Genomic DNA, 23932 nt, shown 5'->3' with positions numbered 1-23932 from the left:
ATTTCATCAGATTTTAATTCCTTCAGGAAGCAAATCATCTGTTGCCCGTCGGAAAGAGATTCTTGTGTTCTATTTATTTAGAGCAGTTTACTCCTCTAAGGTGGACACAATGAGTTTTCCGGTATGTATGGATGCATGTTACACAGACTCACGACGAAACAGGTAGGAAGACCGCTTTGCGGCCTTTATCAATTGTTGTATCCGTGATATCTGTGTTTGTGAGTAAAAGTTGCACTCTGGGCTGCTCTCTTTCTGAGGAAGGAGAGATGTTCGTTCAACCCCCGCTGTTCCAGTTCTGCGGTTGCCGAGGCGCTGCACGAGCTGGACGCTTGGGGTGACGGCGATGAGCCCGAGTGTACAGAGAGTGAGAGAACAGAATTAATCCCCTTCTATCTGGCTCTCTTCCCCAGACCGTGTGCGTTCATCAGAAGTTTGCCTCTCTATCAGCTGTTCCGCCGCTTGTTGCGTTCGGACTGATTTTGGCCATTCTTCGTGCCTTAGCTTTGGAGATCGAGAGGATAGCCCTAAAGCCATTGGTGCAGGGACTATATTGACATCCAAGTCCCCACTCTGTGGTTGGTGCTGGCATGCCTCATTTTAGTATCCGTTCCTGTTTCAGAGGTTTTTCCCTCAAACTCAGGTGTCTCGGGACCTCATGAGGGAGGCCGTATGGTTACACCATTTGCCTCTCTATCAGCTGTTCCACCGCTTGTTGCGTTTCGGACTGATTTTGACCGTTCTTCGCGCCTTAGCTTTGGAGATCGAGAGGATAGCCCTAAAGCCATTGGTGCAGGGTCTATGTTGACATCCAAGTCCCCACTCTGTGGTTGGTGCTGGCATGCCTGATTTTAGTATCCGTTCCTGTTTCAGAGGTTTTTCCCGCAACTCAGGTGTCTCGGGGCCTCATGAGGGAGGATCAGGCTGTCTTATGGTTACACCATCCAGCTTCTATGGGTTGATTGGATTTGCGTCACCTAACCTTGTGCTTGGAGTAAGCAATTTCAAGATGCTGACGCAGAAGTTCATCCTGTCTCTATCTGAATTGATTGATTGGTTTGTGACCATCGATCTAAGGATGCGTACTTCTGCATCCAGATCGTCAAGAGACACAGGAAGTTCCTCAGGTTTGCTTTTGAAATAAAGCTTGCCAATACTGTATTCTTTCATTACCTTGAAGATTTGCTGATATTAGCTCAATCACACAAACTGTTTGGAGCATTGTTTTCTGGCACTCCTCTCGAAAAAAGATTCGTTCATTTTGCTGAACGAGACTCAAAGGTCCGAGTCGGTAAAATGATCCGAACTTCCCATCACTAATGTCTGTGTTTTGTTGGTAATAGGAGCTCAAGTGCTCGTCAATCTTTAGCTCCACCCACGGCGCGCCTCCAGGACCTCGGCTGTTTTCGGAGAGAATCATAAAGCTGTATCTTTCTTTTATAAATATGATAAAACTAAAGACTTTTTGGAGATATGAAGGATGCAGTACTACTCTATAAGTACTCAAGATTAACATGAGATAGGGTGAAACTGTGTTATGTCCCCTTTAAATATTTTCATTACTACAGGAGCTGCCAGTTTGCTAAGTTTTCTAATGATTATTAAACTGCAATCACAAACTATGCAAAAGTGGCAGCCCTCCTTGCACACTCAGTGTCTGAATTCACTCCCTCCTGTAACTGAACTATATTAGTAGTGGATTAATGTAGGGAATAGTGAATGAGGGTATAGGGGGAGATTCTGAACACAACACTTGATTACTTTTGTTCAGTTGTGTTTAATAAGGGTTGGAGCGACACTCTACAGGACAGTGGCCCTCCAGGAACAGGTCTGGACACCCCTGACCTACAGTAATATATGTTACTAGACTGAGGAAACTGCTACAGTATATGAGCTTAGACTTTTATTTGCATTAAAATAGGTAAATAAATTTAAGGGATTCTTATATTTTGAGGGAAACTGACTGATCAAAGCACTGTACGACTAGTTGTTCTGTAGTGGTTTTACAGCAGAGAGGTGTTCTGAGCCTGTGTTTTTCCAATGACTGCACATAGGGGGCACCAGTTCATTAGTTGACATGTTTTGCAGAATAATATTGTTAGTGGACATGTTCTAAGGGTTAAATAATCAATTAAGCATCAAAAAGCATGCAAAGTGTGTCCAACAGCCACTACAGGCTTAACTATCTGGAACAGCTCATTACTGGATGAGCTGCTGTACAACATTTAAATGTTGCCTGTATTTCTAGACTACATACTACATATAAATATAATTTTGTGAGTATGATGTTATTAAAGCAATGACTGGATATCTATAAGGTTGATCAAATAACACTGGACCTGTTTTTTTTTTTTTTTTCATTCTGAGCTTACTGAAATACAGAAAATAAAAGATCAAAAACTACTGAAAATTAGAGTTCGCAAGAATTAAAGAATTAAATTACCAGTTGATTATTAGGAGACACCAGACCAAGATTCACAGAGGCTCCAAACATGAACATAAGAACAATAGATAAGCCACATCACATGCTATACGTCTTGGGTCAGAAGGCCTGAATGGAAAAATGACAACAGCCAATCACATGTCATCTAAATCAGAAAGGCAAGTCTTGACTCCTCTAAACCCAGGCGTTTCACACCCACATGTCTTACAAACACTCCATAAGATGTTGCCAAATGCACAGAGGACCTCAACTATGTTTAAAGTACTTCTGATATTTTTTCTACCCTCAAGGACAGGTGTGTTTGTTGTGGAAGAGAGATTAGTTCTGCAAAGTTAATTCTCACCTTACAATATTTAAGAAAATGTTATTCTGATCTGTTCTGATGATACTGTTTGTACTTTTTCCTTCTCAGGCTTCATCGCATCTGCTGCTGTATTTCAAAAGAAAGTCCTGGAGACCTTCACTGCAGGCGAAACTATAACTTTAGAGTGCTTGATATCTCAAAGCTATGAAAACTATTTCTCTTGGTTCAGGCAATCTCTGGGAGAAGCTCCAATATGCATCCTCAGTCTCTATGCTGAAACTTCAACACCAACATTTTATGGAGACTTCAAGAATGACAAGAGATTTACAGTTCTAAAGCAAGGAAGTCTTTTTGCTCTAACCATAAAAGATGCAAAGCCATCGGATACTGGAATCTATTACTGTGGTGCCCGTGACTATGATCTTATAACTTTTAGTAGTGGGCTGTTTTTAAACTACAAAGGTAAGCAGACCTATAGCAAAAAGCAGTCAAATTGCTTGTCCTGAAGAAAAAATCTCTGAACATCTAAATAATGCAATAGTTTTGTCATTTCAGGGGTGAATACAAGACAACATCATATTAAGCAGTTTTTGTCTGCAATGGACTCGGGTACTCTGGTAAATGAGCATGAGTTTAACCCAGGAGACTCTGTGAATCTTCACTGTTCAGTTCTCACTGAGAAATGTGTAGGACATCACAGCATCTACTGGTTTAGACATGAATCGGGAGATACACATCCAGGAATCATTTACAAGCATGGAAACATAAATGATCAATGTGAGAAGAGCTCTGAGAAAGATTCACATGTACAGTCCTGTATCTACAATCTCCCCAAGAAGAACCTCAGTTTAACTGGTGCTGGGACTTACTACTGTGCTGTGGCCATGTGTGGAGCGATTCTGTTTGGAAATGGAAGTAGGCTTGAAATTGGAGGTGAGAAAAATGCATTTGATAGATCAAATCACATTTGAATTGCAGTTTAAATATTTAGACTTTTTTTTATCTTAGAACCAATTTCTGAGTTCGTCTGGACTGACTTAAAGGTCCCAGTTTTGGTAGCAACAAATATCTTGTGGTTGGTGATCATCGCTATCCTTCTATGTAAGAGAGTACAAAAACGACAAAAAGCATTTTCTGGTAAGCCATTTTCATATCAAGAATATTCACTGATGATCATATTGTATGATAATCTTGATTATTAGAGCATTATTGACAGTGATTTTGATGAAGATGAAATTAAATCCACTTTAATTTAAAAATTGTTCTATTGTAAAATATGATGAATTCTGATTTTATCATTGAGATATGACTGAGAGAAGTTCGATTATTTTGGAGCACACACTGCAAAATATACATGGACATATTACCATATCAAAAAGTGTAAATATTAAGATTTTATATTAAAATGTATCTTACAAAACTCACTGATTACTGCAACTGAAAAGGTTCATATTCTTTACAGACACCCAGCCATTGCAAACAACACTTTCTTCATCTCCTGCTAATGAGGTAAAATTTAAATAAACTATATTTCTATATTCATTATATTTTATGTTTTATTTATGTATGGAGTACTTCGCTGTTGGTTTTAGGGTGTAGCGGAGGAGTTGAGCTATGCAGCAGTACATTTCTCTGGAAGAAACTCAAGCAGACACGAGACTGAAAGAAGCTCATACTCACATGTTGTATATTCCACTGCTAGATGCTCTAGTATTAAATAACAATTCTGTGATATAACATGATAAAGTAATACTGTCCTATATGTGTGTAGTTATATTTGATGTGTCCGAGTGTTGTTATGAGCGATAATAAAAAGAATGCCATTGTTTCACCAAAACTTTTGTATTTTTTAGTATTTATAGTCATTTAAACAGTAAAACATAAGGTAAAAGACATTTAAATCCATTTGTGGAAAAAACATTTTATGAAAAAGGCCTTTTAAGTTGCTAACAGCCTTATTCTTTCTATAATACTTGTATGCCTGGGGACCAGGCACGTGCACACATAGACATAAAAGGGGGCTTGAGCACCTGCCCTTTTTCTTCCTCGAGAGAAAGTGCCCTTTTTTATGGGGAGTGTTTTTTTTTTAAATAAATGAATATATGTATGTGCATGTGTGTGTGTTTCTGTTTGCGCACAGCTTTCCCTGTCAAACAAATAAAAAATCTAAATATCAGGTCGGGTCGGGAAATGTTGAGACTTTCTCCCCTCCGCGCAGGCGCAGCACAGCAGTGTAGAACACATTGATTGGCACATGCACATCACTGACAGGCAGAGAGCCGCAGAAGTGAAGCCCTCCCTCCCTTTCCAGTTGTGTTTGTCTTGGTGTGGAGGTGAGTGGTGAATAATGTGATGAACAACAGACTAAGCTACCTGTGCCTCGAATTTACAGCTAATAAGACAAAAGACAAATATGATTAATTTGTCTTGCTAACATCCATGACTCGAGAGCTACCATGTAAGTTAGCTATAGTTTAGCCAAGGCAAGGCCTAGGAAGTCTAGTAGTTTAGACCAGTGCTCATTCTTTCACTGCATGATTCAGTTTATTAAAAAATGCATTTGGAATGATCACAAAATTCAAGATATGGGGGCAGAAATGTATATATTTATATCATTTCATATAGTTAATCAGTATCACGCGAAGACTGACTTTTTTTTTCCACCTAAAAGCAGCATGATTACAAATGTGATATTGATTTTTATACAGCAGTTCAATAAACAAGAATTTAATATTACGACACTTACTTTTAGACATAAAATTTACTGTTTTTGCTCTATTTCGCTAACAAATATAATTCCAGTTTGCGTCTCTGGGCCATATGAGCAACATGACGCTGTTTTGTTCCTGAATGAATCAACCGTTTAAATGATTCGGTTCAATCGCAATGACTCACTTATTAACAGTGACTTGCTGCCACCTACTGGCAGTTTTAATTTCACATTTAAAGTATCTTTTCATTTTTTTTTTTTTTTAGAATTTCAAATATCAGTAGGCCTGTTAAACGTTTTATGTTTAAAATATCAAAACATAATTTATGCATTTGTAACGGCAGGTTAAATGCATTCATGTCCTGCATTAAACAGTGTGTAAATGCATCTAAATGCCCCTTCTAATGCAGCTTCTGTGTTTTCTCTGCATTGCAAAGATGAATTTTGTCAATACTGATTTCATTTGCTTGTTAACAGCCCAAATGACATATTATTCTAATTGACTGATTCAATTTAATAATTTGACTGAAAAGACGATGCGCACTTTTAGAAAAAAGGGCTTTATAAAGGTAAAAATGCCCATATATCATCTAATTATCATTATCAATAAAATCCCAGAAAATATTGAGATATATTTTTGACTATCGCACACCCCTAACATATCTAACATTTTGTTTAGAAAAAAATGTAAATAATTATGAGAAGTACCCTATTTTTCAACTGGAGCCCCTGCCCCTCAAAATGTCTGTGCACGTCCCTGCTGGGGACAACATACAACAGGAGCTAAACATCTTCAGTGCTCATACCCCTAATAAAAAGAAATCTGCCCTTTTTGCTCATTGGCACATGTTACACTTCCAGGCTTTTTGAGCCAATCACCTGAACCTATATATGCACATAAAACAATAATAATAATAATAATAATACATGTCAAATGTAAGCAGTTTAAGCGAACCTTTAAATTAAATTAAGGTTTATAACACAAATAACCCTTTCTGAGCCAGCTGAAGCAGAGTTTAACTGGAGTGTACAGTTTGGCTATTTAACTCCCCCAGCTGTTGAGAATCGAAATTGCAAAGGTGAAGCAGTTTGTCTCAAAATGCAGTTCAAGAACTGAAATGTTTTCAATCCATCCTCATGTATACTAAATTTCAAGTTTGTACTAGAGGTCCTGAGATCAAGTGAGCATGAGACAACCTTTGGTGAACTTACAAAGCTGGTGTTACTGACAATTGGTGCCAGTTAAGGAATTTTTTGAGGAGGCTGATATAAAAATGAATATTGATAAAACCAATAAATGATAGCATAACTTTATATAAGCTTGCATATATGGATATTATCCTATTGATAATTAGTGACGCGTTATAATCTCTCTTATCACCAACTCAACAATACAGTAAATAAGCAGAACAAATCACACAATATACGGATTATGACCATTATAAACATTTGTATGTGAAAGCATTTTTGAAATGTTTGTTTTGATGTCAAATAAACCTTGCTGTTTTGCTTTTTTGTTAAAGCAGTGTTGCTGTTGTAAAGTTATACAGCTACAGTTGTAAGCAGGTTTGATGTTTTTTTTTTTTTTCAGGTTGTATTTACAGCACTTGGTTCAAATGTGGATGAATGGCTACACGTAGATGTGTGCTCATACTGCCAGCTCTTTATTCCAAAGATATACTACAAGTCAGTGTATTCAGTGTATATTGTAAGTTGCTTCAGAGGCATAAGGTATTACAAGTATTACATACAGTACAACAATGATAAAACAGTGCATTGGAAATTTACTTTTGGTACTTAAGTACATTTAAAAGCATGTACTTCTGTACTTTTACTTAAGTAAAAATCTGTCTTTGCAAATTTCACTTGTAATAGAGTAATATTTGACAAGCAGTATCTGTACTTTTACTCAAGTAATGGAGTTGTGTACTTTGTCCACCCCAAGAAAGAAAAATAACTAGGCTATTATAACTAGCTATTTTTAGCTTCATTGTTAAATTCGTTTTGATCTACATTTTTGAGGAAACACAACCTGACTGAGACTATAGATTTTGTAGTAAGGCCAGTAAAATAAAATTATAAATTACACAGCAACCTGAATTAATGCATGCTCCTATAAAAGATGCACTTTGCTTTGTTATTTTTGAAACTATTGTTTATGTTTATTGTGCCTTGCTTTGGCACTTTATATATGCTACAAATAACTAATAAAATGTAGGCTTAGTATCTTAGCTGAGCCTTTTACCTGTTGGAACTTAGTGATTTGTCTAATTAAAAAATAATGACCTTTATACAGGTACAACAAAGCTTTCTTTACCAAAACCAGCGCAAAAAATGACACTTTAGACCACATGACAGGAAGATGTGGCTAAAGCGGTCAGGTTGTATAATGTGCACAAAGCCTCCACCCCAAAACTCAATAACCCTTTCAAAATTGATCTTTTGTCCTGCAGAAAGGCCTGGGGCATGTGTAGTCTTCTACAGATCAGTTAATTAAGATGACTAAATTATCATCTTACATGCAATTGCAATTACATGCAATATAATTAACCTGAGTGAAGTAAAGATTTTTCTTTAATCCTTTGACAAATTGAAAACATTTGACACAAACATTTCATAAAAACACTCAGGCAAAGTTTCTCAGTGTGTACTGTACCTAGTCTAAGCCGGACTGAGATGCTAAAAATTATTGTGCAGGTAGTTTAATTTGTTTTTTTTTTTTAATGTTTAGGTGCATTTGCTGTGGGCACTTTACTGCATGTGTCTCAACCAGAGTCAGCAGTGAGAGTTCAGCCTGGACACTCCACAACTCTTCACTGCTTCACCCCAGACGATGGACACTAACTATTACTGGTATTTAACCTTTTCAATTACAAATTTGTAAGATTCTGTATCGACCCACCCTACCATATCATATATGATATGGAAATGTCTAAGGCCTCTAAAATCAAAACTTTAATCTGCCATCTGATAGTTTTTTTTTTTTTTTTTTTTTTAGCAAATGGAACAAGATTGATGTTTGAAGAGTCTTTCAGATTAATCACCCATTGGCCCAATGACAGAATCCAATGGCATGGGCGAAAGTATTCTGCATGAAAGTCTTTTTGGCACATTGTCTTTTTGGCAAATAAGTTCACATTGTCAGTTTTTAGGATTGACAACCATATTTACTTGCAGGTGTTAGTCTCGAAATGTCCTGTTTAAACAGCAACTTAACAGTAGAATCTCGAATACTGTCTATATAAACATGCAACTGGAGTCAACAGTCAGACGAAGAGAACGAAATCATTACTTCCCGATAAACTGGTGACAAATAACACTAAGAAAAAGATCATTTGCTGCAGTAAAAAAAAGCCACTGTGGCTTTTTCTTTCATATATACAGTATATATATATATATATATATAAATCTATTTCATATATTTAATTTTTTCATATATAATAAATTTCTTGCACCTTTGAATGTACAGACCTAATGAAACACGGTCATGTTATCTTGCTTTCAGCGGCTTTCAACGTTTCAGATCCTGTGCATCAAGAACGGCCTGCTGGTTAGTCCAGTTACATGCAGTTAGTCTATTAGCGACAAGCACTAACTGGCTGTTGTCACACTTATTTCTGCTGTTAGATTAATCCATCAAGTGAAAATGTCCAAAGCTTATCATCAATATCGACATAAATTTTATCACGACTTAATATATCGTTTTATCGCTCAGACCTACACAGAACACACATCTCAACATACAAACTTAAGTGCATTGGTTACATTAAACATAACAATGTCTATCCTGTCATCCCAGTTTGTCCTGTAATAGCTCACACATTCTACATTTAAAATTTCTACTCACCTCAAACCATAATTTTTTATCTCGTTAACAGCAAAAAACACAACAACAACAACTTTTAACTCACATGAAAAGACAGAAATCATTGGCTCAAATTACTCAAACCTGGAGAAAATAACCGCATTTGCACATACTGTAAGACTGATTCCTTCACACAAACCTGGCCCCCTTTTGTCAGCTAAACAGGAGAACTGATTCCTCTTCATAAATCATGGTAAACATGTTGTGTCCCTTTATATAACTTATGCAGTTTATATCCTATGTCAGCTTGTTGATTACTTTTTTTTTTATCATAATTTAACTTCTACTGCCTTTAAATGGTTGTTTATTTTTACTTTTGTTCTTCCCTACCCTTCGCTTTCTTTGTCTCTGCACTGTATCAGTAATTTGTATTTTGTATTGTTATTTTTTCCCTCACTTTTGAATAAAAAAAGTTACATTTATTAGAATTTACTTTGTTTCTATTTCATTTTAGCTCTGCGGTTAATCTTACTCCAATTTCAAATCATTTTATTATTTAGAATGAGAAGTACATAGCTGATGAAGCGAAATCTTGCTGATTTTTGTGCAATATATCAATCAGATTTTTGTGAAGACAGCAGACACCAATTTTTTTTTATAAGTTCTACCATGTAAATGTGAATGTCAAGCAATTATCTGCAATATTTTCAGGTGAGCCTGATATTAAGCTCCTTCTAACAGGCTACATTAAAATATCAATGAAGAACTGAATTAAAGAAGGGTTATTGTAAGAGTTGTGGTTTTCCAGCTTGACCTTCTTGCGTTATAAGTGCTTCTTGATCACATGCATAGAAGATGAAGGGAAATCAACATGTGATCACAAAACCGTGCTGTCATCAAAACTGTGATCTGATTTTTATGAAGACAGGCATCTCTTCATATTGTGTAAAATGCTATGATGGAGACATACAAAATGTGCAGTGGTTAAGGGTCCCCAGGACAGGTTTGAGAAGCACTGTTGTATAAAACGAGGGTGCTGGCAATGATTTTGAAAACCACTAGGGGGCTGTAAGGAGGGATAGTAATCTACTCAAGATATTTTAAAGGGGTCATATGATGTTATTTTAAAGATCATTATTTTGTGACGTGTGCATCTGTAAATGGCTGCTAAGTGCTCAAGCAACCATCCTGTTTGAATTCCCCTTCCGAAATAGATTCATATTTGTCCCTGAGATGAAGTGCATGCAGCAGGAGGTATTAGATGCATTATTTCTTGCATACACTAATTCCCTGATTTACAGGCCGATAGGGAGTGTAATGTGTGCAGGGATGATGGCCTGTTTATGATGCTATGCATGCAATAATGCAAGACTGAATTGTCTCATAAAAGACAAGCATGTGACTCTTCAGTTGATTTATCCCTTCCCTTTAGAGAGAATGCCATCAATGCAATTAGGCCTGGTTTCATTTAGATGAGAAGAAAGGATACCGCCGTTGATGTGCTTAGCATTTTGCTGCACAATTAAAAATTGCTAATAGTAAAAATGCATGATTAACTATTCATTTATTTTTGTGGTAATGCATATTAAGCAAATGTTTTATCAATAGTGAATGAAATGAGAGGAACATACCATGCATGAAATTTTATTGGGCACATACATTTAATAGCTGGGCACTGTACTGCATTTTAATTGCATAAACATTGCTGTTTGTTTCATTGCTGCGCCAGGCCTGTCATAACATTGTTCTCCATAGTGCAACACTATAATATGAACGCAACAATAACCCAGTGCAATCAAATAGCCATTTTCTGATGTAGTTTAGGAGTATACTGGATGTAATTTGATTTATGCTACTGTATATATATATATATATATATATATATATATATATATATATATCATAAAAAGAAACACCTACCTCCCTTTCAAATGTACAATAATAGCCTACTACACATCACATTATGTGAAGTATCTCTATTTCACTGACCATTTATAAATACTGCATGAATAATGTATTCAGTGACACAATTATGTATGCAGAAGTATGTATTCACAAGAACAAATGTACACATTTAGCTGTACTGTAAGATATCACATTTAGTTATACAATAATATGTTTCAATATTATTCATTCAGAAAATAAATATTTTTAAAGCTAAAAACCCATTTCCTGTATCATAACTATCAAATATGTGTCTGACCATAACTGGCCATTTCATTGGTCTATCATAGTTCCTGTGGCAAAAGCCACTCCTCCTTCTTAAATATTTGATATCACACACTTAATTTCCTCTTCAGTTCTGGTTTGACTCAGTGCAAAAATGTTACGCATTTCAGCTGCAGCTTTATTGCTCTTTGGGACGGGTAAGAATTATTTTCTACTGTGAACAATATGGGGAGATATTTATTTTAATTTAATAATTATTTTAATTTAATGATATTGTTTTGTGGTGTGCTATGGTTTTTCTTTTCTTTTCAGGTTTTCTCCAAGTTATGTTTTCGATAGCAATTATACAGGCTCATCCAGGACAAAGTGTCACTATGTGGTGTTCACACAATATTCATGTTTCTGGATATCTGTACTGGTTCAAACAAACAGACGGTGCTGTACCCATTACTATTGTGCACATGTTATACACCGAAAGTCTTCAGAAGGTTGAGCCAAATTATTTCAACAATTTCACAAAAGACCGCATCGTCATGGATCAGTTAAGCAAAAGCACTGCCCTAACAATTAAGCAAGTGAAAATGTCTGATTCTGGTTTCTACTTTTGTGGAGCTACAGGATATCACATGAAATTTGGCAATGGAACAAGGCTTCAAGTGAAAGGTAATCTTTTTTGTACCTCTTTCATTATACTCTCACGTTCATATCATATGTATAGCTCTTTGTTTCACTTTGTCATTAATAGCGCATGTTGGAAAAACACCACACTTGTGACCCTGGAGCAATTTTGTACATTTCCTACCGTAAATATATTAAAACTTCATTTTTGATTAGTAATATGCATTGATAAGGACTTAATTTGGACAACTTTAAAAGCGATTTTCTCAATATTTAGATTTTTTTGCACCCTCAGATTCCAGATTTTCAAATAATTGTACCTTTGCCAAATATTGTCCTATCCTAACAAACCATACATAAATGGAAAGCTTATTTATTCAGCTTTATTCCGATTATGTATAAATCTCAATTTTAAAAAAATGACCCATATGACTGATTTTGTGGTCCAGGGTCACAATTTAAATACCTTTGTAAATGCCACAATGGTAATTGACTTATCCTTGCCAACTGTTTTCATATCAGAGAAAAATTACACAGGAACCTCAAAAAAGGGTATGTTATTTTACCTTTAATATTAAAATTAAAACTGCAGGTGTTTAATATTTATTAATGTTTTTGTTTAATCTGTTGATTCAAATTACTGGGAAAAATAAATATATAAAATGTGTTCTTTCTGGCATCACTTAAAATGTATTTGAATTTTGAAATTATATCCACACTTTACAGATCATGAGCAATCATCCGTGTCTACTGAGGAGTGTTCTAGAGGCATCTATTTCAAACTGACACTCCTATTTGGTGGAATAATTTTTTTTACATGTATTGTTCCTCTTATTTTGGCGATTATCAGGGAACACAGAAGACAGAAGCATAAAAAAGGTAAACTCTTTGCACATAGAAAAATTAAGTTAAATCACAAATGTGGAGTGAATATTAAAAATGGCTTTGAAATGATGGCTTTTTAATTTAATTATCGTAGAGCAACTGATTGTCTTTTTCTCTGCTTTGTAGCAGTCGCTGAATGTCAAGCACAACAGCATGATGACAAGGTAAACTCCACAGACTTACATTACTCTAAAGGCTAAGTAAAATTATTTACAGACAATCCCAGCTTCACCTTATGAAAACAAGCAAAGCTTTTTTTTTTTTATCCCAGATCACACTTTTTTATTATAAAGAACAAAATATTTATTAAGAACAAAATATTTAATTACTTTATGCATTAATTACTGCTCATTAATTATTGCTATATGAGTTTTATTATTATTATTATCTTATGATTCCAACTGAACAATATTATTTCTAATTCTGTTTGCTGTTAAGGATGTGAATAGCATTATTTTTGCTGTAGAATTTATTTTAGAGGGTAAGGAAAAGGAAAACTCCTTAATAAAATTTATGTTGTCGTATGATCACCTGGATTAGGATCCTGACATACATGTTTGTACTTCTTTGCAGGAAAATGATTCAGTAGAATATGCTGCTGTGTATTTCTCAAAAAAGAGACTCAAAACAGCAGGACGACATACTAAGGACCCAATTGCTGTGTACACCAATACTACTTGAAAACATTATTTGTTAATTAACTTTGGTTTATTTTTAACTAACAGCTAAACAGCATCACTGTTTTACTCTTTAAAAATGTAATTATTGAGGTGATCAGAGATCTGTCTTTTCTTTGCACTATTGTAAATAATGGTTAAGATTATTAAATTTGGTTGCAATACTTTGACTCCTACTATTAATTCACTCGGACACCATTACACAAAGCCCTTGAATTTAGGTTGAGATAACAGTTAAACATCGGAGTTTTAGGTTGCATCTCAGTTTGGATGCCGTTTAAAGTGTCATTATACATGGATCTCATGGTTACAAACTCATAAATTGTAGTGTTAACTAATACCATTTAAAGTTTGCTCACTCATGGCTAAATAGCAGTTCTACATAGTCACTTTGTTGCATGTTTTTTCATGAGCCTGGGTTGTCACTTTCATTCACCTTAAGTTGAATGGTTAGGCAGAAAGCTACAGTCCCAACCAGAGGCGGACAGTACTGAAGTATTTTTACTCTACAGTAAAAGTACTTTTCAGGTGTCTGTACTTTATCAGAGTGTTTCTCTTTAGAAAACTTTACTTCACAACATTCCAAAGCATAATATTGTACTTTTTACTGCACTATGTTTCATATTAAATATAATTTAATACTTAATTACATTAGAAATCTATTACTTTCTTACTTTTACTCAAGTAAAAGTAATTCAAAGATTTACTTGAGTACAAGAAAGTACTACATTTTTAATGTTCTTAAGTATTAAAGGTAAAACAAACAACAACTTTTATTTATGAAATGAAGTGCAGTAAAAAGCATGACATTATGCTTTGGAATGTAGTGAAGTAAAGTTTTCCAAAGAAAAACACTCTGATAAACTACAGATACTTTTTAAATTTACTTGAGTAATGTAAAAATACTTCACTACTGTCCGCCTCTGGTCCCAACTGTGTGTCACTTTCTGGGCCTTCAGAGAATTAAAATCAGGATTTTTATCAATTAAGGTAAAATGTATCGTGTCAATAATATAATTCAGAAATGATTAAAAAAAAAAAAAAATTCAAAGACACATTACAGTCAAACATGCTTTTAGTTCTTTGCTGCTTTGGAACATATATTCTCAAAAGTGCTATGGAGAAACTATAGGCAGCCAAAGCAGTAAAGAAAACATCACATTATTATCAATATATCTGATCAACAATGAATCTTCTTATTTTGATCTAGTAGCCATGGACTCGCCTGTTGATTGACAGGTCTGTCATAGTTTGATGTAAGCATAAGCCACACCCCCTCACATAAAAAAAAGCACATTGATTTCCTCATCTTAATTTCCTCGTTGGTTCTAGTCTGATTCAGTACTGCAATGGTACATATAATAATTTCAGCACTGGTGATCTGTGGCACGGGTAAGTATTACGGCACTATAATTACTTCAATCATGCAAGATTAATGAATGATTAATTCAAGAATAATTAGTAAACATTAGGTGTGAAATCGTTTTATGAGCTTTTGGGACTTTTGGGGGAACATTTTTATCAGGATTTTAAATATAAATATTAAAACACTGTTATTCCTCTGTGGGTTTTAGGCTTGCTTACAGCTGTTAAAGCATCTCAGATAGACAATGTATCAGCTCAACCAGGAGAGAATGTCACTATTTGCTGTCAACACAACTCAGAAACTGGAAAAAACATACACTGGTTCAAGCAAACAAAGAGTTCTGTACCTATTGCCATTGTATACATGATGATAAGCTACGAGCTTAAGGAACTGCATACTAATTATTTAAATGGTTTTCAACAAGATCATCTGCTGATGTCTCTGAACACCGAAAACACCTCCCTACAAATTTTAAATGTGGATGTTTCTGATTCTGGTCTGTACTTCTGTGGTTGGAACTCTTGGGTGATGACATTTGGGGATGGAACACAACTAGAAATTAAAGGTAATCTGTCCTTATCAGTAACACTATTGTAAAGGAATGTTTTTGCTCCATGTCAAGTAGCAAAATATAACAAAAAATGAATTACATAGTACACATATATGTGGATAATTTTTAATGTGTTAAATGACTAAATATATTTAAAGTCTTTATTTATTGTGCAGAGAGGAGTGTAACACCACTGCAAAATGAAACAGAAAATACAAATAAAGGTGTTTATCATCTGAGTTTCTTTAACACTCATAACATTCATTTATAATAATGCTTTTATCTGAATGGCGGTTTATTAAAGTAAAATGTAATTTAATTTGAACAGATCTGAACAAGAGGCCGATTTCTACAAGAGACTGTTCTGTAAACATCTTTTATAAGCTGACCTTTATTTTTGGTGGTATTATTTTTATTCTTACCATCATTCTGCTCACCACGCTCATCATTAAGAGACAGAACAGAAACACGCAGGGAAAAGGTAACAGTGTATCTATTCTGTTCAGAAGATTTAGGCTATATACACTGTGAAATGGATATAATTTGGGAAATAATTGTACGTTTATAAAAAGCTAAACCTCTTTTTTTAGTCTCCATTTCTGTCGCCGCAGATGCTGATGGCCATGAAACACAACATCATGAGGTAAACTTATTGTTAAAATAAGAATGTTCATTCTCTGAATGCGGAAAAAGTACATTTGAAACCATAACCAAAAAGTAAAGTTTTTTTTTTTTTTTACTCAGAAGTCCTCTAAGAACTGCAGCATCAATAGTATTGACAAAAATCCTTGAAATTAAAGACCAGGCTGACCGGTCTACAAAAAGATTTAAATATGCAAATCTATGCTATTCAAATGATTAATAATGAGAATAGTTATAAACCATAAATTATTTATATTGAAATATTACTTTTACATCTAACATTCTTAAGGTGAAATGTTTCTTGAGATTGTTTTGCACACGGCCTGCGGGCCTTTTCTCTTTAGCTCTAACCATGTCTTTAAAAAGGGCTGCATAGTTGAAATAATTTCATGTGAATGCAACTCTTGAGCAGAATATCGCTCTATATTAGGGACATTTTATATGGTTAATTGTTAGAAGTAAAAATAAGGCCCAAAAAATAGTAATGGTATAAAGTGAGAGAATGTATTCGGATGCTAATAAGCTTTACATATACACAACATCCTTGTTTCTTGATTGTTTTGTTTATCTGATTTTCTTCTGTACATGTTTTAATTAAATTTGTTTTTAAATGTTGTTAAATACATCTTTCAATCTGTTGCAGGAGCCTCATTCGTCGGTGTATGCCGCTCTACAATTCTCAAAACACAAAATGACTAAATATATTTAAAGTCTTTATTTATTGTGCAGAGAGGAGTGTAACACCACTGCAAAATGAAACAGAAAATACAAATAAAGGTGTTTATCATCTGAGTTTCTTTAACACTCATAACATTCATTTATAATAATGCTTTTATCTGAATGGCGGTTTATTAAAGTAAAATGTAATTTAATTTGAACAGATCTGAACAAGAGGCCGATTTCTACAAGAGACTGTTCTGTAAACATCTTTTATAAGCTGACCTTTATTTTTGGTGGTATTATTTTTATTCTTACCATCATTCTGCTCACCACGCTCATCATTAAGAGACAGAACAGAAACACGCAGGGAAAAGGTAACAGTGTATCTATTCTGTTCAGAAGATTTAGGCTATATACACTGTGAAATGGATATAATTTGGGAAATAATTGTACGTTTATAAAAAGCTAAACCTCTTTTTTTAGTCTCCATTTCTGTCGCCGCAGATGCTGATGGCCATGAAACACAACATCATGAGGTAAACTTATTGTTAAAATAAGAATGTTCATTCTCTGAATGCGGAAAAAGTACATTTGAAACCATAACCAAAAAGTAAAGTTTTTTTTTTTTTTTACTCAGAAGTCCTCTAAGAACTGCAGCATCAATAGTATTGACAAAAATCCTTGAAATTAAAGACCAGGCTGACCGGTCTACAAAAAGATTTAAATATGCAAATCTATGCTATTCAAATGATTAATAATGAGAATAGTTATAAACCATAAATTATTTATATTGAAATATTACTTTTACATCTAACATTCTTAAGGTGAAATGTTTCTTGAGATTGTTTTGCACACGGCCTGCGGGCCTTTTCTCTTTAGCTCTAACCATGTCTTTAAAAAGGGCTGCATAGTTGAAATAATTTCATGTGAATGCAACTCTTGAGCAGAATATCGCTCTATATTAGGGACATTTTATATGGTTAATTGTTAGAAGTAAAAATAAGGCCCAAAAAATAGTAATGGTATAAAGTGAGAGAATGTATTCGGATGCTAATAAGCTTTACATATACACAACATCCTTGTTTCTTGATTGTTTTGTTTATCTGATTTTCTTCTGTACATGTTTTAATTAAATTTGTTTTTAAATGTTGTTAAATACATCTTTCAATCTGTTGCAGGAGCCTCATTCGTCGGTGTATGCCGCTCTACAATTCTCAAAACACAAATCCAGAAGAGCAGCCAGAAATACAGAGGATACAGATGTTGTGTATTCTGCCACTAGATACGGCACACGGTCAAATACTGTAGCCTACTGTAATGTTTAAAAGCCATATGTTCATCAAGACTCTAATATATATATATGCTATTACTAATGCCATACAATTAAAGTGAATGTGAGCTCTGCAATGTTTAGTATTTTCAACGCAATAAAAGTTGTAAAGATCAAATGCATTTGAAGGTTCTAAGACGTTTAATTTATATTTGATATGTTCTCTGTAAGTTAGATATAAGCAGGCCCTTACTCAAGAGGCAGGGGTTGTGAATGATATCACTTCCTATACAGACCCTGACAGGAAGAAGCTGTTCAGTGTAGAATGAGACGTGCTGATGGAAACTTGAGCGGACCAAATTACAAAGCTGTAAATATACACACCAAAACATACACTGTAAAAAAAAATCAAAAGTAGAGAAAACTTAAAAGTTTAAGGCAACCAGATTCAGGAGATTTTTTTAAGAGTTTTCTCAACTTGTTTTTGTAGGAGATTTTTACTTTTTGTTGTATAAACTGAAATGTCCTGAAGCTGGTTGCTTTAAACTTAAGTTTCTCAACTTTAGATTTTTTTACAGTGTAGCTGTACAAATTATTACAAATCTTATTAACTATGCTCACATTTGATTTGACAACAATTTAGTACTTTGTGAGCAGCAGCAGTATAGCCTGATCATTATGAATATTGATAATATTACTCATGACAATTTAAAGAAAATATTAAAATATTGTTTAAATCTGATTAAATGTGAGTGTAAACTGTTTAAATCAGATAAAAGCTTTCTTGGATATCTGCATACCAGTGTGTGCACCTGTTAGCACATGAGAGCATCACAGTTTGACTGTTTCCCACCCACCAGATTGACCCCCAGCTCATCTCTCAACCACACAAACACCATCACACTACATGCCTTTCACACTACTTTCCATAACCACAGACAAAATACCCCTTGTTTTTAAGTGAGGTGTTAAGTCACAGATGACAATAACTTGAATTTGAATTTGAAAAAAACTGAATATTATTATGAGACAGCAATGACAATAACCTTTAAATTAAAAAATATTAATATTTTTAAGAAATTAACTTTTTAATGCTATATTTATATATATATTTTTTATTATTTGTAAATATATAATTCATAGTATAATATATAGTAATACTTTGAACTACTTTGAAAAGTAGCAGGCCAGGCTCATTAATAAAATCAAAAACTTTACTCTTGCTTAATACGATCTGTCACTTATCTTGATCCAGCCTGCAGTCCAAAACATGTTACATGCTCCTGGCCGGCACTGTAGAAAAATGGGAAAAGAGCTGGTAATCTTAGTTTACAGAAATTTTCTTTAACTCTAAAACACAACACAATGCCACATGTAATTCAAAACATGGGAAAACCAGCTTTGGAAAAAAATCAATACTGAAAATTCTATTCTATTCTAAAATTCTATGGGCCCTATTTTTACAGACTTTTCTTAGCGTGAGGAAGAGAAACAATATTTCTCTTAATGCATTTAAGTGTTTATCACTGTGCTCCACTGAAACTTGACACCTTTGCTTCTTTGCAAGTGTCATTATTTAAGTCATATGATGATCTAATATAGTAATGTGTCTTATCTTTAGTAAGATGTTTTGAAGTCTCAGTGTCACTGCAATTTTATCACAATGCACTGTTAAAGTGTGCAACTGCATAATACCACATGTTGGTTCCTTTCACACATTGACTAATGGTTTCGGAAACAGACTTATGCCATAAATACATGTAAGACAATTAATTTGTTGCACAGCGCTCAGGTTGTGGTCAGCTTTTGTTTCTGAAAGTAACTTAGAATAAACAAGCGTTAGAATAAACAAGCCGTAAGCGCTCTTAGGTCTCTGTGGGTAAGTTTCCATACATCATCTTATTGCAGTGAAACCCAAGCATCAAAGCGAAGTGCAGACAGCAGTGATCTGGCTATGTTTCGAGGTTCTCCTCCAACATTACCAAGCAACCCTCCATAAATTATTCAAGCGCCTCTTTAATATACTGAATCACCATGCATAGGTGTTTTTGCCCTGGTTCAAAATATGCCACGTTAATAGGATTTTGTACTTTGCTAACAGGTAATTTAACTGGATGCTCTTTACCTGAAGGTGCAAGTTAAAAGAAGTTTGAAGTTCATTCCATATTTCATATTTCTCAAAGCAAAGATCTTGCTAAGGCCCATTTGTAATATCAAATGTTAATATTTATTTATTTTCAACTACTGTTGTTTTTAAACCCAAAATCACATGACCCACAGGAGGGATGTCCAATCCTGCTCCTGGAGGGCCAGTATCCTACAGAGAGCTTCAATTCCTGTTGGAGCGAAACTCTACAGGACAGTGCCCCTCAAGCAACAGGTCTGGACACCCCTGACCTACAGTAAAATATTGCTAGACTGAGGAACTGCTACAGTACCTATATGAGCTTAGAGTTTACAAGAATAAATATGTTTTTATTTGCATTAAATTAGGTCAATAAATTTGAGGGATTCTTATATTTTGAGGGAAACTGACTGATCAAAGCACTGTACGACTAGTTGTTCTGTAGTGGTTTGACAGCAGGGAGGTTTTTTGTGCCTGTGTTTTTTCAATGACTGCATGTAGGGGACACCAGTTCATTAGTTGACATGTTTTACAGCATAATATTGTTAGTGGTCATGTTAGTCGAAATGTTCTAAGGGTTAAATAATCAATTAAGCATCAAAAAGCATGCAAAGTGTGTCCAATAGCCATGACAGGCTTAATTATCTTGAACAGCTCATTACTGGATGAGCTACTGTACAACATTTAAATGTTCCCTGTATTTCTAGACTACATATAAATGTACTTTTGAGAGTATGATGTTATTGGAACAATGACTGGTTATTAATAAGGTTGATCAAATAACACTGGACATGTTTTTTTTTCTTTTTTTCTTTCTTTCTTTCTTTTTTTCTTTTTGTATTTTGATCATAATGTGTAGCAAGGAAATATAGAAAATAAAACGTCAAAAACTACTGAAAATGAGAGTTCACAAGAATTAAAAATTATCAGTTGATCATAAGGAGACACCAGACCCAGATTCACTGAGACTCCAATGTCATCAAATGTCATCTAAATCAGAAAGGCAAGTCTTGACTCCTCTAAACCCAGGCGTTTCACACCCACATGTCTTACAAACACTCCATAAGATGTTGCCAAATGCACAGAGGACCTCAACTATGTTTAAAGTACTTCTGACATTTTTTTTTCCCCTTAAGGACAGGTGCGTTTGTTGTGAAAGAGAGATTTGCTTTGCAAAGTTAATTCTTACCTTACAATATTTAAGAAAATGTTATTCTGATCTGTTCTGAATGATACTGCTTGTACTTTTTCCTTCTCAGGCTTCATCGCATCTGCTGCTGTATTTCAAAATAAAGTCCTGGAGACCTTCACTGCAGGCGAAACTATAACTTTAGAGTGCTTGATATCTCAAAGCTATGAAAACTACTTCTCTTGGTTCATGCAATCTCTGGGAGAAGCATAAACCAATCCAGCAGTAACATAATCTACTACTGCGGTCATTTGAAATTGTTGAAGTTGTTTATATGTTGTTGTGCTACAAGCAGGTTTGATGACGCACTAATGTGATAATGAAAGCTGATTGGCTTGAATGGGTAACCCTGACAATGATTGGTTGCTACAACAACAAATTTTATTTGACTACTTTCTGCATTTTTCGGGCCGCATTTTGGGCGAAAGAATAGAATGTATCTATTCTGATTGGTGAGTTCTGAGAGGAGCCCTTATGCTGTCAGCCACATGAAAGAAAAATAAACTAGGCCTATATATTTTTAGTTCCCTTTCATGGGAACGAGACACTGCGTCCTCTAGGTTTCCCCATACCGACCCCTAGAGGACGCAGTGTCTCGTTCCCTACTCAGGGAACCATGGTTACATAAGTAACCTGAGACGTTCCCTTTCATGGGAACTTCGAACTGCGTCCTCTAGGGGTCGCTATGGGGAAACCTAGAGGACGCAGTGTCTCGTTCCCTACTCAGGGAACCATGGTTACATAAGTAACCTGAGACGCTTTATTGTTACATTCCTTTTGAACTAGGCCAACATTTTTGAGGAAACTCAGCCTGGCTGATGCTATAGATTTTGTAGTAAGGCCAGTAAGCTAAAATTAATGCATGAATTAATGCATGTATTACGTGCATAAAAGATGTACTTCTTGTTTAACCTTTTATGTGCCTTGATTTGGCACTTTATACTGTATGTGCTGCAAATAACTAATAAAACGTAGGCTAAGTATCTTAGCTAATCCGTTTGCTGGAACTTAGTGATATGAATGAATAAAAAAGAATGACCTTTATTCAGATACAACAAAGATTTCTGTACTAAAAGCAACCCAATGAATGACAAGTTTAGACCACATGACAGGAAGATGTGGCTAAAGCGGTCAAGTTGCATAATTTGCACAAAGCCTTCAACCCAACACTCAATCTATAATCCTTTCAAGATTGATCTTTTGTCCTGCAGAAAGGCCTGTTGCATGTGTAGTCTTCTACAGATCAGTTAAGATGACTAAATTATCATACATCACATGCATTATACTTAACCTGTGTGAGTATGAACTTAAGATTTTTCTTTAAACCTTAGGCAAATGACTTTCTGACACAAACAATTAATTAAAAATCACTTAGTCAGAGTTATTCCGTGTGTACTGTACATAGTCTAAGGACTGGGATGCTGTTTTTGAAAGTAGTTAAAATTTTATTTTATATTTTTTAATGTTTAGGTGCATTTGCTGTGGGCATTTTATAGCATGTGTCTCAACCAGAGTCAGCAGTGAGAGTTCAGCCTGGACACTCCACAACTCTTCACTGCTTCACTCCAGACAATGGACACTTTAAAGTGTTCTGGTTAAAATTACAAAACAGTTCTGCTCCAGTTCTTGTGGCTTTGGCCGAATCTGACAAAACTGGCATAATGATTGGAGAAAAATTTCAGGATCCCTCAAAGTATAGATTAACATGGAACCAGCTCAGCTTCAGTCTCTCAGTACTGAACATCGAGCAAACAGACATCGCTGTGTACTTCTGTGGGATGATTATTTTTAATAGAATGTGTTTTGGAAATGGAACAAGACTGATGTTTGAAGAGCATTTTAATGATAAGCATTTGATTGGAATGTACCCAGCATATGTACTTTATTTAATGCACCTGAAGTGTGAGAAGAAATACTTTGCGAATAGCCTTAGTTTCATGATTTTGTTACTTTCAGATATTGCATTATACATTGTGACTTATTATAATATGAAATGACTTGCTTTGTTTATAGGAACGGAAATAATTAAGGAAAAGGAAGATGGCTGCAGTAAGTCCGCCTTGATATTCATTAGAAGATAACTAAGATTTCAATTAATATAGCTGAATAGTAAAGAGACAAAAAATTATTAAATCAAATATTTTAAAACATTCAAAAATGTGTTTTTTTACACTGAAAATAACTAGTGCAAGATTCACTTTGAATTTATGTTCATTTAGAACTTGCTAGTAAATTTCACAGATAATTACAAATAAATGGCAAATAACACATTGAATTAAACATCATAGTTTGAAGTAGAATGACTTAATATTAATTAGAATGACTTAATTAGTATTTTCTTGAACATTTTCCAATTTGTTTTTTTTTTACAATTTTGAAAAAGAAAAAAAAACATTTTTACAGTGTACTTTTACAGTTGTTGTAATGATTTAAAAGAATAATGGCAACATTATTAATTTTAATAATAATTTCAACATTTACTAATTTCGCGTTTTTAAAATTCTGTGTTGTTAATTAGTTAA

The 23932-nt window shown here is 34.6% G+C and overlaps 2 protein-coding genes and 1 gene segment (V, D, J or C); all 3 read left to right on the top strand.

Annotated features, from left to right (window-relative positions):
* Positions 1-2659: 2659 nt before the first annotated feature.
* nitr12 (novel immune-type receptor 12) lies at positions 2660-8298 on the top strand. The gene is made up of 7 exons (XM_016561009.1): positions 2660-2735; positions 2853-3206; positions 3300-3677; positions 3753-3881; positions 4207-4253; positions 4337-4454; positions 8186-8298. Exons 1-7 carry the CDS (start codon positions 2663-2665, stop codon positions 8296-8298), a joined length of 1212 nt encoding a protein of 403 aa, XP_016416495.1. The 5' UTR covers positions 2660-2662.
* Positions 8299-11582: 3284 nt separating this feature from the next.
* LOC107746595 (Ig kappa chain V-V region MOPC 149-like) lies at positions 11583-13530 on the top strand. The segment is given in 5 exon segments: positions 11583-11625; positions 11741-12091; positions 12897-12925; positions 13061-13095; positions 13505-13530. Coding segments are annotated over 5 exon segments (474 nt in total).
* A 1633-nt stretch (positions 13531-15163) lies between these two features.
* LOC107746514 (uncharacterized) lies at positions 15164-18425 on the top strand (the record flags this gene model as incomplete). The annotated part of the gene is made up of 8 exons (XM_016560792.1): positions 15164-15539; positions 15853-16005; positions 16136-16167; positions 16810-16833; positions 17059-17200; positions 17331-17362; positions 18005-18120; positions 18332-18425. Coding segments are annotated over 8 exons (969 nt in total), but the record flags the coding sequence as incomplete, so codon positions are not given.
* Positions 18426-23932: the final 5507 nt, after the last annotated feature.

The sequence above is a fragment of the Sinocyclocheilus rhinocerous genome, unplaced genomic scaffold, assembly GCF_001515625.1.
Source record: "Sinocyclocheilus rhinocerous isolate Xijiao unplaced genomic scaffold, SAMN03320098_v1.1 scaffold1002, whole genome shotgun sequence".
Taxonomy (NCBI): domain Eukaryota; kingdom Metazoa; phylum Chordata; class Actinopteri; order Cypriniformes; family Cyprinidae; genus Sinocyclocheilus; species Sinocyclocheilus rhinocerous.
The sequence above is the reverse complement of the archived record's forward strand: the minus strand, read 5'-3'. Positions and strand labels throughout refer to the sequence as shown.

Excerpts from the sequence above, each read along its gene's own strand:
- nitr12 (XM_016561009.1), top strand. The coding sequence starts at position 2,663 with ATGTTGCCAAATGCACAGAGGACCTCAACTATGTTTAAAGTACTTCTG. Across the intron at positions 2,736-2,852 it reads TTTTCTACCCTCAAGGACAG|GCTTCATCGCATCTGCTGCT; the intron begins GTGTGTTTGTTG and ends TTTCCTTCTCAG. Across the intron at positions 3,882-4,206 it reads ACGACAAAAAGCATTTTCTG|ACACCCAGCCATTGCAAACA; the intron begins GTAAGCCATTTT and ends TATTCTTTACAG.